This window comes from Anser cygnoides, chromosome 19, assembly GCF_040182565.1.
Source record: "Anser cygnoides isolate HZ-2024a breed goose chromosome 19, Taihu_goose_T2T_genome, whole genome shotgun sequence".
NCBI classification, from domain to species: domain Eukaryota; kingdom Metazoa; phylum Chordata; class Aves; order Anseriformes; family Anatidae; genus Anser; species Anser cygnoides.
In genome coordinates this window covers 12200179-12212691 of record NC_089891.1, presented here as the reverse complement: position 1 = coordinate 12212691, position 12513 = coordinate 12200179, and the positions used below count along the sequence as shown (strand labels likewise).

At 49.2% G+C, this 12513-nt stretch overlaps 1 protein-coding gene across 2 annotated transcripts in view; it reads left to right on the top strand.

Moving 5' to 3' along the window:
- Positions 1–342: 342 nt before the first annotated feature.
- Positions 343–12513, top strand: part of RPTOR (regulatory associated protein of MTOR complex 1) — a 146155-nt gene continuing 133984 nt past the window's right edge. Inside the window, exons 1-2 of one of the 2 annotated variants that reach the window (XM_013197940.3) lie at positions 343–952; positions 10197–10299. In XM_013197940.3, coding sequence (XP_013053394.2) covers positions 791–952; positions 10197–10299 — 265 coding nt within the window. In that variant the 5' untranslated portion in view covers positions 343–790. The remainder of the gene's footprint in view (positions 953–10196; positions 10300–12513) is intronic. The other variant, XM_048050273.2, reaches the window with a different exon arrangement.

Sequence of the window (12513 nt, the reverse complement as noted above, 5' to 3'; positions counted from 1 at the left end):
CCCCGGCTCTTCCCCCCAGCGCCTCCGGGCCGCTCTCGGCTCGGCCCCGCGGCCGAGCGCACCTTGAGCGATGTCCCCTCAGGGACGGAGCCGGGAGAGCCGGGGCCCTCCCCCCGGGTGCACGGCCGCCCTCCCGGGGCAGCCCGGCGGGCCCTGAGCCTCCGCCGCCCGGTGTCTGTGTGTGTGGGGGGGGGCTCCCCTCAGCGACCCGCGGGCAGCTCCCGGGGCCTGCCCCGGGCCGGGCCCCGCCGTAACCATGGCGACCGCGGGCGGCCCGGCGCGGCGCGGCGTGTCCCGCGCGGCGGCCCGTAGCGCGGTGCATCGTGGGCCGAGGCAAGATGGCCGCCCCCTGGCCGCGGTGCTGAGCCGAGGCGGGTGCCGGTGCCGCGGGACGCGTCGCCCCTTCGCCCCCTCCGCTCCCCCCCCCCCCCCGCCGCGCCGCCCGCTCCGCCGATCCGCCCGCGGCCGCCGGTGTGCGAGAGGCGCGGGGCCGCCATGGGCCGGGCGCGGCTCCCTCCGCAGCGAACGCGGGGCCCGCGGGGCTAGAGGCGGCGAGGGGAGGCCCGGGCCGGGCCCCGCCGCTGCTCGGCCCGCCGAGGGGCCGGGAGGCGCCGCCGACCCCCGCGTCCTGACGGGGCGGCTGCCCGCGGGCCGGAGGCGCGGAGCCGCCGGGCGTGAGGCGCCGCTCGCCCCGGGCGCGTCCTTGGCGCGGAGCGGGGCCGCCCGCTGCCCTTGCCCGTCCTCGGCCCCCGGGGCCGCCGGGCGCTTGTTGGCCGCCGCCGCCGCCCCGATGGAGTCCGAGATGCTGCAGTCGCCTCTGCTGGGGCTGGGGGAGGAGGATGAGTCCGACCTGACGGACTGGAACCTGCCCCTGGCCTTTATGAAGAAGAGGCACTGCGAGAAGATCGAAGGCTCCAAGTCCTTGGCGCAGAGCTGGAGGATGAAGGACCGGGTGAGGCTGAGGGGCAGGAGGCGCTGGGGGGGAAGGAGTCGGTGCTCTGAGGGCTGCCGCGCTCCCATCTGCGGGCTGCGTTCAGGGGAAGGACCCGCGTGGGATCTGATAGCCTAACGTGCCTTCGGCCTGTGTGCTCCTCATGTGCATGAGGGATGCAGACGGGTCCCAAACGTGGGGCTTGAAGATCCTCAAAGGTCCCTTCCAGCTCGGGGTATTGTGTGGAAAATGCTAATTCCAAGTTCACCGTAATATACTCTGTGAATAGCTCCCTCATTTAAGCCCTTGAAATGGAATTGGTACTTGGTGTTCTTCAGTGCAGGCAATAAAATTAATGAGGTCTTAAGCAGCGCTCTGGATCAGCAGGTAACGATGCCAGCACAAGGCGCAGGGAATGCCATTACAGGTGGCTGGTGGTGAAGGTGCACGGAAGCTTTGTGGTTTCGAAGTTCGCCACCAGCATGTTATGTGGAATATAAAATTAAGGTGTTCTTTGAGCGTGTGACTCAGTCTGAGAGGAAACTGAGATTATATGATTTTGGAGGCAGAAAATAATTAGTGGATGAAGCACTTAGTGTGTGCTATAGCAAGGCGATGCTCTTGTATTTGAATGCGTGCTGTATATTACACGGGTAAAGTCAAGAATGCCAAGCGAAGATCTGTTCCAGGGCGTCTTGAACCCTGTGCTATGTTTGTGTCCTGGCTTAGTTAGCCTAAGCTAAAATAAATATACAAGCAAACACCTAAGAAACATTGTGGATAATCAGCTCCACGCCTTCCAGTTTTGGAATTGGCTTTCGGTTGTTACCGGATTCCCGAGGTCTCAGAGTTATGTCCGTGTACCTGTGTGCATGATTTTTTTGTGTGACCGAATTCCTGTTACGTTTATGATCCCGTTTGTAACGCTGTGACCTAAACTTGGGAACCGCTGGTGAAACTCCTTCCTCTGAGTTCTTTCCAAAGGCACCATGAGCAGGGACGGGGGGGCTGTGTGTTAATCTAAATGTTCCCGGGGGTGTTCACCCCAATGGTTACTGTGCCCAGAAGCGCTGGGGAAGGCTCGGGCAGAGCCAGAATTGTCTGAGTAGAGCCATGTAGTAAGGATCTGACTTGGCAAATCGTTAATGGACTGAATTGAGTTTTTTGGTTTAGGATCCAATTTAAATGAGCCGTAGAACAGAGTGTCTTGTGGTGTGCCTTCTTTAAAGGGTTTTGGCAAAAAAGTGACTTTCTCTACTAGACTGTGGAGGTGTGATGAGCTCGCTTGTCTATTTTAGTGATCCCTCCGCCTTCCCGTGAAGCTTCCTATTTGCTTACTTGATGATCTGCAAGCTGTCTTTTTCTAAATCGGGAGCGACTTTGCCTTGATGATCAATAGGTTACAGCATAAACGTGAGTACGGGGCTGGTAGTAACCAGCTGCCTTCTCTCTATTGTAGCACGTTTCACATGCCTGTTACAGTAAAAGGGAATCGTTTTAATGAGGAGAGCGGTGGCTACAGCAGTCGTCATGGCTCAGCAAGATCAGGCCCTGAGTGAATTCATTCTCAAAGACACTGAGTTTTATTTCTGTAAATGAAGAAAATGGAATAAACTGAAGACTTCACATTTGCTTCTTTCTGTTTTCACTGTTAGCTCGAAGCAAGTAACTTTAGAGCAAGATGAGTCGTGCCGATCATATCGTTGTGCGTTTGGACAGCTTTATTGCTATTGTTTGGTCAAACGTGCCATTATGTATAATTACATTCTGCTTGAAGAACAAGATTTTTTTTTTCCCCTCCTGATTTCACTTAACTTGAGGTGTGCTCTCTTGCTTTATAAATAATTCCTCTCGTTTTGTTGTTTTAGCTGACTTCAGAAACTCTCCTCTTTCGTTTTCTCTTTCTCTAGAGCACTGTTCCCCACCGACCCAAATTTTGTGTTGCAGCCGTGCTTGTTTCGGTCAGCATTCAAGGCCTCTGATACCTTTCTGTAGCCGCTAATCAAATTAAAAACAGGTAGTCGTTCCCCTTCAGCCTCCATCTGACTGCTGGTTTGTCGTGCTCCCCAACTGACTTCAGCTTCCTTTACTTGTCTGCTGCTGCCTTACTCCAGAAGCCGCGCCTGATTGCCCCAGGTGGGCGTTCTTCTCTTCCAGGTGCTGTCGAAAGATTTTCTTGAGGGCTGGAGGGGGTGTAACTCTCATCTCTTGGTATGATTTGAGAGCGTGGAAAGCGTTTACTTAGTTCCAATTTGATAAATTTGCTTGTCACAGCATAGGCTGAGCCTATATCTAAACTAAGAAATTCTTAAAGGTCTACCAACCAAAACCTGTATTTGCTAGAGATGCAGGTAAGTCTGTGGCATTTTTTCCCTGTGAATCATGGAAAAAACACAGGCTGGGGCTGGTTTTGCCCTTGTACATCATCCTGAGCACTCCCTGCGAAGGGGTGACCCTAACTTCACTGTAGCTGTAGGAAGTGATTCCACTGAGGTTTGGGAATGGGATGACTTTTGGAATGACTTTTTTTTTTTTCCATTGCTCTAAAAAACCCAGAGTTTATAGGAAATTGAAGATTCTTTAGAAAGCAGAAATCTAACGAGGGAAAAATCAAATAAGAAAAGTAATCAGTGGTAAATCTAGGTAAAGTAACTGAACATTCACTTGCCCCCTTTCATCTGGAGGGACTGCTCTGAAGACATTTAATCTTTCGTCTCCTGCTTCGCTGGACTACATATGCCATCAAAGTGACACTGCTTTGATCTATTATTTATTTAAAGTATATTTTTAACACAGAAGGTTTGGAATTATGCTTTGTATATTGAATTAAATCTCCCAGCCTCAGTAGCAGTCAAGTCGTGAAACTTGATTTAAATGAAAAGGTTTCAAAGATACCAGGCTTTACTGACAAGTTGCTACTAAATTCAGAATATTTAAATGAAGCCATGCCGTACTTACATTGATTTCTAAAATAAGTGGAGAGCAAGAAAGGTAGTTGTAATAGTTTTACTGTAGCATTTTTTTCTTGCTGCCTCGTAACTTGCTGAGTGAGAATTAAATCCTCTTTTTATGAGAAGAGGAATGCACGATCAGGTTTCTATGGAAATGTAGATTAAAACAGCGCCGCATACGAATGCGCTTAGTTCGGAGAAGCGGAGCTTACCTGCCTGCGTGGCACAAGTTTTGTACAGCAAAGGGAGTTAACAAAGGTGGTAACGCTGGAAGCTTGCGCACATTATTTAGCTTTGGGTGGTTGTTTCGGACTCCCCAAGCAGACCTGCGCTGGAAGCAGCTTGGCCGCTTGGGCTGCAGCGGCGCTGCCCGCTGGTCTCCCCGCTTTCACCCAGGGCCAGGTCAGCGGGCGGCTGTGAGCCGAGGGAGCCTCCTCGGGTGCGAGGTCACGTTTTGGTGGCAGCCTTTGCTTCGGTTCTGCTTATTGCAGCCTAAGTGTTTGTCTTCTGTTTGCTTATGCGTTTTCACAGACTGTCAGCCGTGGTCGTGTTGAAGAAGCTCATAACCTGCGAATCCGCCTGGGGTCTAAACCAAAGGACGTGTGCTTTCTGCTCCTCTCCCGGTGTGTGGAGGAGCTCCTGGTGCGGCTGGCAGGGAGTGCTTTGCTCCTTTGCCGTGGAGTGGCCCCGGGAGCCGGGGGTGTTGTGACTCCGTCTCCCTCCCAGGCTGCGGCTGGAATCCGTGCTAGCTCGATCGCTACTCCAAGGGGCAGCAGCTGCCCCGCGAGGTGTGCGAGTTGAGTGCCAGTGTAGGGCGCCTGCTGGTGTACAAATGTCTTCCGAAATAAAAAACCAAAACAAAGCAGCTCAGCTTCTCCCACCGCCAAATCCCCTGCTGTAAGTAATGAGCGCTGTCATCCAGGTTACGGGTTTGTATCGTCTCTTACCCAGAGCAGGGTTCGTTGTGAATTAAGATCGTTGGGTATCGATTGGATCGAGTTGGGAAGCTCGCACTACATCTGTCTACAGACACTTTTATGTCTAAGGAGAGAGGGCTTGAACAGCTCTGAAGAGTTCTGCAGACTTCTTGCAAGATGATACGTAACTTTTTGTGATGGTTGAACATCGAGTAAATGTGTAATGAGGGGTACATTTGTCAAATCAAGCTTTAAAGTGCCTTTTTTTTTTTTTTAACAGACCAAAGCCAACATTTGAACTCCTATTTTAGTTTAAATTAATGCTGGTAGAGAGATGTCTATGTGGTGGAGGTAATCATTCACTCGTATCAGTTACACTTGTGTTCCTGGTAAGCTTAGATTAAAACCTGGAGATGTTCTGCTACATCCCAACTTCAAATGTTTTTTCCTGTGTAATTTAAGATACAAAGTTTTTAGAGATGCTCACTGGCATAAGGCTTTATTAGCAAAGGTAACTTGTGGGATGTGAATGACTACAGAATAAAAATATACTTTGCTGTATGTTTCTTTAGTCATCTGGATTTAATCAATCTGCTCTTTCCCTAGAGGATTCCAAGACCAGGGACTCTGTAAGGAATTTGCTCCTGTCCCTTAGGAACTGGGAAGCAAGTCAGTTCTTGCTCTATGCATTGGCTGAAGTCCATCTTTAACAATGAGAACAGGCAGTGCACGTTAAGCACCACAAGGCTCTGGTTTTGGTATTTCTACCTTTACCAGCTACATGGAGAGGAAAATAATTTTTTCAAATCTAAAAATTTAATGGCTTAGTACACAGAAATGTCCAGGAGTCTTATTCCCTTAAATAGCTCCGTGAGAGAGTTTCATTGTAATTACGTTTGCAATGTGAGTAGTAAGTGACAGAAATGCAGTGTAACGTGTTGGGAAGGAGCTGACAACGTTATCAGTAGCAGAGATAATTTTAGAGTGGGGAGAGACGACTTCATCATCAAGTGGAACGATGGAAAACAGCGAGCTGTGTTCTCCATTCAGAAAAGTGCAAGGAGAGGATTCGTGTTTTTGTAACGTGCTTAGTTTTGGTTTTTTGCCAGGGAGACCAGGACAGTCGCGGAGACGTGTTGCTGCACTACTGAGCGTATGGTACCTGGAGAGGAGTTGGGCGATTGCTGCCGCTAACATCACCGTGTACGTGGGGGGGGGGCTGATCCCCGCCCGTCTGTAGAAATCTGAAAGGCCTGTGAATAGAAGGCAAGGGGGCAGTACCCGCCTCGAGATCCGTCTGTAAGTGCTGGGCTGTTATTGCAAATGGCACACTTTAATTACAAATACTTAGCACGCTGCGAGGCTTTTCCTCCAACTTTCCGCGCGTGGCAGTGTTACCAAGGACGGGCAGAGCCCTCGTGCCGCGGGAGGTGACCGGGCGGCAGTGGGCTGCTTCGCACGAGGCTCTCGTGGGGAGCGCTGCGGAGCATCTCTTGTGCTGGCAGCTCCCGCTCCTGGGCTGCGGCTCCGTGCGCGCTCCGGTAGCTCAGAGGCGGAGCGTTACGTGAACCTTTTGGAGAGGCTTTGTTAAGGCTTTTCTGGTTCTCACGCTTCTCTCTGCCTTTGTGCGGGTAGAGAAATCCAAGGAGAGCAGCCTTCCTTGGAGCGTCATTTGTGTTTTTCTCCGTGGGTCTCTCTTTTCTGGAGAGTTCTGGGGTGTTCTCGTTTCTACTCTGCTGCCTCGTTGTAATCGGCTTGCTGCTGAGCTGATCTTCTACTCGTGAATGTTTGCGAAGGTGACTGTTAGCACAGGAAGGCCGCTGATAACCGAGGGAGATCATTGATCGTTCCTTGTGTCTCAGTTTTGAGACAGGCTTGTCTGGAAAGGAGAATGAGGGGCTCTTTAGCCAAAATACGTTCAGTAGCGTTATCCTGATCATCTTAGGTAGCTGGGCTCTTCAGAAAGCCGCTGTGTGCTCTCAGTCCTCAGGTTTTCTGCCCTATTTTGATGCTTTGCTACCGCGGTGAATCAGCCAGCTTCATAGCTCTTAACCGTAAGAGCAGTTCTGCCGCGCGCGGTCACCTCCAGTCCCTGGGGGCACCTCGGGGAGCTGGGGGCGCTGGGCCGTGGCGCCGACTGACGGCGTTCCCCTGCCGGGTGCTGTTCTCAGGGCAGGTGAACAGCCCGTGTGTTTGTACATCCTGGGTGTCGGCTGACAGGGACAATTAGTCTCTGGGCGTAAGAAGGGCTAATAAAGTAAGCAGTGAAGCGGGCAGCGGAGGCCTGCTTTGTGGAGCTGTGCTGGCAGCACTGGCTGCTCTTCAGCTCCGATGTGCTGGGCAGCGCGAAGCTCGGAAGAGATTTCGTAGTATTGGTGGGGGAGACGGGCTAGAAAAGGGAAACAAACGCGAAGGAGGAGTTGAACTAGGAGTCTGGTGCGTGCTGTCACAGCAAGCACCGACCTTTTGGACTACAGATGGCGGAGGCTGCCTGCAGAGGTGTTGCATTATTAACGTTACCTTGAAGTTTTTCTTTGCCTTCTGCTATTTTTGTCGCCGTGGAGAAGCACGCTGATGTTTTTTCATAACGGCGCATTTCTCGTAAACTTTATATAAAAGCTTCCTTGCAGCAGAAAGCTCTCGGTGAAGCTGTGTCACCGCGTAAACGCTACAAATGAGCTGGAGAGGTTGCAGCAGGACTGGTGCCCCTCTTGTGTCTCGGTAGCTGGGTGCTGAAGGGAAGGTCCGTTCAAAAAAGGGACGAGTAGGGATCGATCCCCAGTCCTCGCTGAGTGGCACCGAGTCGCAGCCTGGCGGGCCAGGTGCCCGCGTGGCAGGCAGCACGTCCAGCGGGGCTCTGCGCTCCTGCGCCTGCTCGCCGCGTGTGAGCGGGACGTGTCCCCTCCGAGCCCCTGCCCTCAGCATCCCTCGCGGTCACGCGCTTGTGTGCGGCTGGGTGAGGAGGGTCACGGCTTCCTCTGCCTCTCCCAAACAGTTGGTATTTCGCAGCTACCTGTGAAGCAACGTGCCAGGTGCCGGGCAGCTGCCGTCCTGGGGAAACTGCTTAAAAACCCGCCCCTAGGTTAAAACTGGAGCCTTGGGCTGTCCTGTGAGAGTCGCTGCATGCGTTGGGGCAGGTCAGTGCCTGACTTGGATGGGGAGTAACTTTTTTTTTGTAGCAGAGTTTTCTCCTTGAGGTCACCTGTGCCTGTTACATTTGTGAATGTATCGTTGGCTTTTTTGTTGCAGCTCTTGTAGCAGAGTTTTTATTGGGCTCCTCATTGTCCTGACCCACCAGGCAGACCTCTGTGCGGGGTTCAGCGCCGCAGCTGCCCTCTATCCCGATGAAACTACTTTCCAAACAAAGCCAAGAGCGAGGGGGACGGAGGGCAAGGCGCACGTGGGCAACGTGAAAGGGATCACCACCGAGTTGCTGGCACAGCTCCTTTTTGAGTAAAGCTTTGGCGTTGATAAACTAAGTGGAGGAAAGAGAGAGGGGAAGAGGTGAAGGTGGAAGGTAAGAGAAGCAGATAGAGAGGAGGAGGATGGCAGAGACGTCGCGGGGGAGAGGACTGAGTCGGCTTGGCTGTCAGCGCAGATGTCCGTTCTCCACCTGGAGACCCCGGGCTTGGCCGCAGACCTCTGGGTCTCGGTGGTTCTGCAGGGCTGCCCGACCGCTGCTAACGCTGGGGGACCGAGCGGCACCTTGCAGCTGGACCCCACGTTGCCTGGAACTGGACCTCTGGGTGTCGTTCCTGGTTTCCATCAAGTACCCGTCGTGCGTGTGTACTCTGTGCCGAATTTCAGCCGTGGGCTTTTTCGCCTGATCCTTGTGTGCTCCTTTGGGAGCCCTTCTGTGACACCCCGAGGCAACATCTGCCGAGACTCTTGTGTTCGTCTGTGTTCTGGGAAGTGCCGCTTAGCCCTTGTTAGGGCAGCGTGGGGACGAGCGGCTCGCCTGTGACTGCAGGGCTGTGTTGTCAGGAGCACGGTTTGGGATGAAGCCGTTAGCTGGCTCTCTTGCTAATTTTCTACTCCAGAATCCCCATCAGGCTGCAGAACTCCTGTGCTGATGTGGAGCCTTTTCCCTTTCTCCGTGTGAATAGTGCCTCTCTGCTCCAGTTTCTGCTTTCTTTATAAATTATACATTCGTGTGGCTCTAGCTCTTGGATTTTTTTTTCCTGCTGTTCTGAATTGTAACGAGCACCCTGGGGAAGCGAGATGCGGGGGGCTTTGCTTCAGACAAGCGAGAGCCGAACGCTCGATGGAAGTACAGTGAGCCATGCTACTTCTTTTGTTTTCCTTCTTGGTATCAGGATCTAGGCTTGTATCAGTGTATTGGTATTGGGCTGAAGGAGTTTAGAGAAGAGAATGAAGCAGCCAAATAATGTAAATTATGTTTGATCGTGCTGGGTTTGCGTACATCCTTGCAGGGAGGTTGATTTAAAGGACGATGAAGTGGCAGTTAGTGCAATGCTGGGGGCCACGTAATAAACGTAGTTAGAGGTGGATTAATGTTGTCAGAAATACTAGTTAGAGCTTTCAGCTTTGGTAGCCGCTCCGGGATTTGCCAATATTTAAGGTGAATTGAAGGGGAAACTTTTGATTAGAAGCTTCAAGATAACACGTTTTCCATACGACTGTGGACCATTTGCGTGGGGTATACGTACCTGGAGTTCTAAACACCACTTTCTTTGTCTGCCAAAACATCTCCCGCTGCAGAATTTTAGAAAAATGAATAAAAGGTGGAAAAATACAGGATGGCTTCTGAATGTGGCAATATGAAAAAAAAAATTAAAAAAAAGTGAAACCCAAATCCTTTAGTCTCTTCTTCAGATAATTATAAGCACCTTAGCAGGGTTCCGGTCTCTAGTGAACTGTGTCATTTCAGAGGTCTGCAAGATGTATCCAGGTTAGCTAAATGTGAAGGAAACAAAAAATAAGGACTAAACATTTGGTTATGGTTTAGTTAGTCACTTGGATGTTTTTCCTTTTATTGCTTTTGGTTTCAATATTAGAAAGGACATACTATATCCGAATATTGATCAGGGACCCTGAATAGCATATTCCCGTATTTTAATAATACATTTCAGTTGGACAGTGACTAATTTAAGATGCATAGAAGTCCAATGATATCCATTTCCATGCTGTATAAAAGAAGAATGAGCTGTGGAAATAATAATAAAAATAGTAATGTAAAATCTCTAAGTACTGTTCTATTAAAAAAAATGAAAAATGTAATCGGTCATGCCTTGCTTAAAATAGTTTGTGTTAAAGAGCAGATAACGAAGCTTAGTTGAAACCCTTCAAAAGTTATAGTAGTGGTAAGACTTCAACACAAATAAAAATTATTTAGCTTCTACACTAAGTAAGCATTTTATTGTGTTTCCTTTCCAGATGAAGACTGTTAGTGTTGCCTTAGTTTTGTGCCTAAATGTCGGTGTGGACCCTCCTGACGTGGTGAAAACAACTCCCTGTGCCCGTCTGGAGTGTTGGATAGGTAAGTCTTGAATCTTCCAAGCTCCAGATAACTGCATTAGTCTTACAAATACTGAGGTATAGCATATATGGTAATTGCAAAGTTGTCGGTTTCCTGGACTTAAAACTAGGGTGAACAAAAGGAAATCTGGTTTATGATTTTTCCGTGTCTGTACGAGTTAATTAAGTGTCCAGCAGTATCAGCTGCCATAGGTCATCTTTCCTGCTTTATTCTAAAATGAGATAGTATGGAGGAAAAAAGGCTGCTAATGAGCTACTTATTTTTTTATATTTTTAATTTCTGTAGATTTATAAGTATCTGAGGAAACCTCTGAGCGGTTACATCCTTAGAGTGCTCTGCAAAGGTTTGAAATAACCCTGCATCATACCGTCGAGAAATAGGTCTTTAACATGCATGGACTTTGCAGCGGTTCGAGGTGACTGCTCTGAGGCTATTTGACTTGGGTACATAAATTCAGAAAACCTGGAATTATTCCCAAGAATGTCTTGCTAGCAGTGCTAACACATGGGCTTGATACTTTGATGCAGCATTGGATTAAATTTCTATTTTTTTCATTAGGAAGTGAAAAGTTTCCTTGGTTTTGGAGATTTTCAAGATGAGATAAATCTGAAATAATATTAAAAGGAATTGCCTTGTGTAAGAAAACTAAGAGATTTGGGTTTTATCTAGGAATTGAAAATGTTCAGTCTTCAGCGAGTAAGACGCAAAGCCCTGTAATCCTAAACACTGAGCCTTATAATGGGCTACAGTAGCAAATTAATCATTGTATGAACTGAACTTCTTAAAAAAACCACTTTCAGAACATTTCGTTTCTAACCTGCTTTATGAATCGGCAGCGTCTCATTTTGTTTTTTAAACCAAAAAATGCTGATGACTTTAAAGCAATTAAAAAGCCATGAGCATGCAGTAACAAATACGTCTTTTCAGTGGAGAGAACAGCTCGCATTTCTCACTGATCCATGGGTAGAGAGCAAAGAGAACGAGGAGTATTGCAGAGTCATTAAAGTTATTAGTGATTATCATCAACAAAGAGAATTTTGAATGCAGTTTTTAAATTAAATTTTGTGTGTATATACACAAGCACTCATTTCCATTTCTACTGTTTTCAGAAATGTAAAGTTGTGTAATCTGCAAAAACACCCACTGGTTTTTCTTCTGTACAAGAGTCTTAAGAGAAGCTGATGGTGTGTGCTGTGGGAGCACAGTGTCTCTGCCAGATGCAGAAGTGGAAAGCATTTTGCTGTTATTTAAAACTGAGCTGAGCTCACCAAACTCTGCTAACAAACGGCCATCGCTCTCTCTGTCAAAAGCCAGCCGCCGATCTCACCGTGCCTCCCAGATGTGCCCTGTTAACATCCGAAGTGCTTTGTTTTCTCCTCCCAGATGTGCCCTGTTAACATCCGAAGTGCTTTGTTTTCTCCGGAATTAGGCCCTGGCTGGCACGGGTGCAGCACTGACAGGCCGAAGGCAGCGCGGCCTCTGTCTTCAGGGCTTCGCCAGCCTCGTGTACACGCTTGGGAAGGAGCTGGAAGCTCACACAATGACTGGTGGCACGAGCTATGCTTAGGACAATCTTTAGTTTCCATTGTTTGCCTCTTGGAGAGGCACCAGCGTACTTTGTTGTAGCAGGAAGGGCATTGTTTCGTGCTCAGTGCTCCGAAGGCACTCCCAAGTCCACTAACTGTATTCCTCTGCTGTCAGAGTGGATCTGAAATATTTTACGTTTCTTTTTTAACGTTCAGCTTGGTCCTTTTGAAGGACTCAAATACATCAGGCTTATTTATTTATTATGCTGCATTTTTGTTATTTGAGCGGTAGCTAATGGCATACGAACTAACAAAAGGTCTTAGGAGGCAGTGTGAACCCTTCTAGTAGTATCAGTGCGAATGCTGCTGTCCTGCAGCTCAAGGGTCTCGGGAAACTTGCCTTAAATAGCAAGGGGACTGCTGCAGTTTGGAGTGACAAAGATTGCTGCAGTATGTAGAAACATTTCTGAAACGTATGTCAGTGAGTGCTGAAACTGCAGGCTCTGCAGAGAGGACCGGAGAACTCGTTTTCTTCTGGTGATGCTTCTGTCTAGACTCGTGGAGCAACAGCTGAAGCTAAGCTGAAGGAAATAGATAGGCTTCTCGAAGTCGGAGCAGACAATTTACTACTGCTGGTTATTTGTTTTCAGTCTGTCTGGAAAAATGTGAATGATATATTACCTTAAAT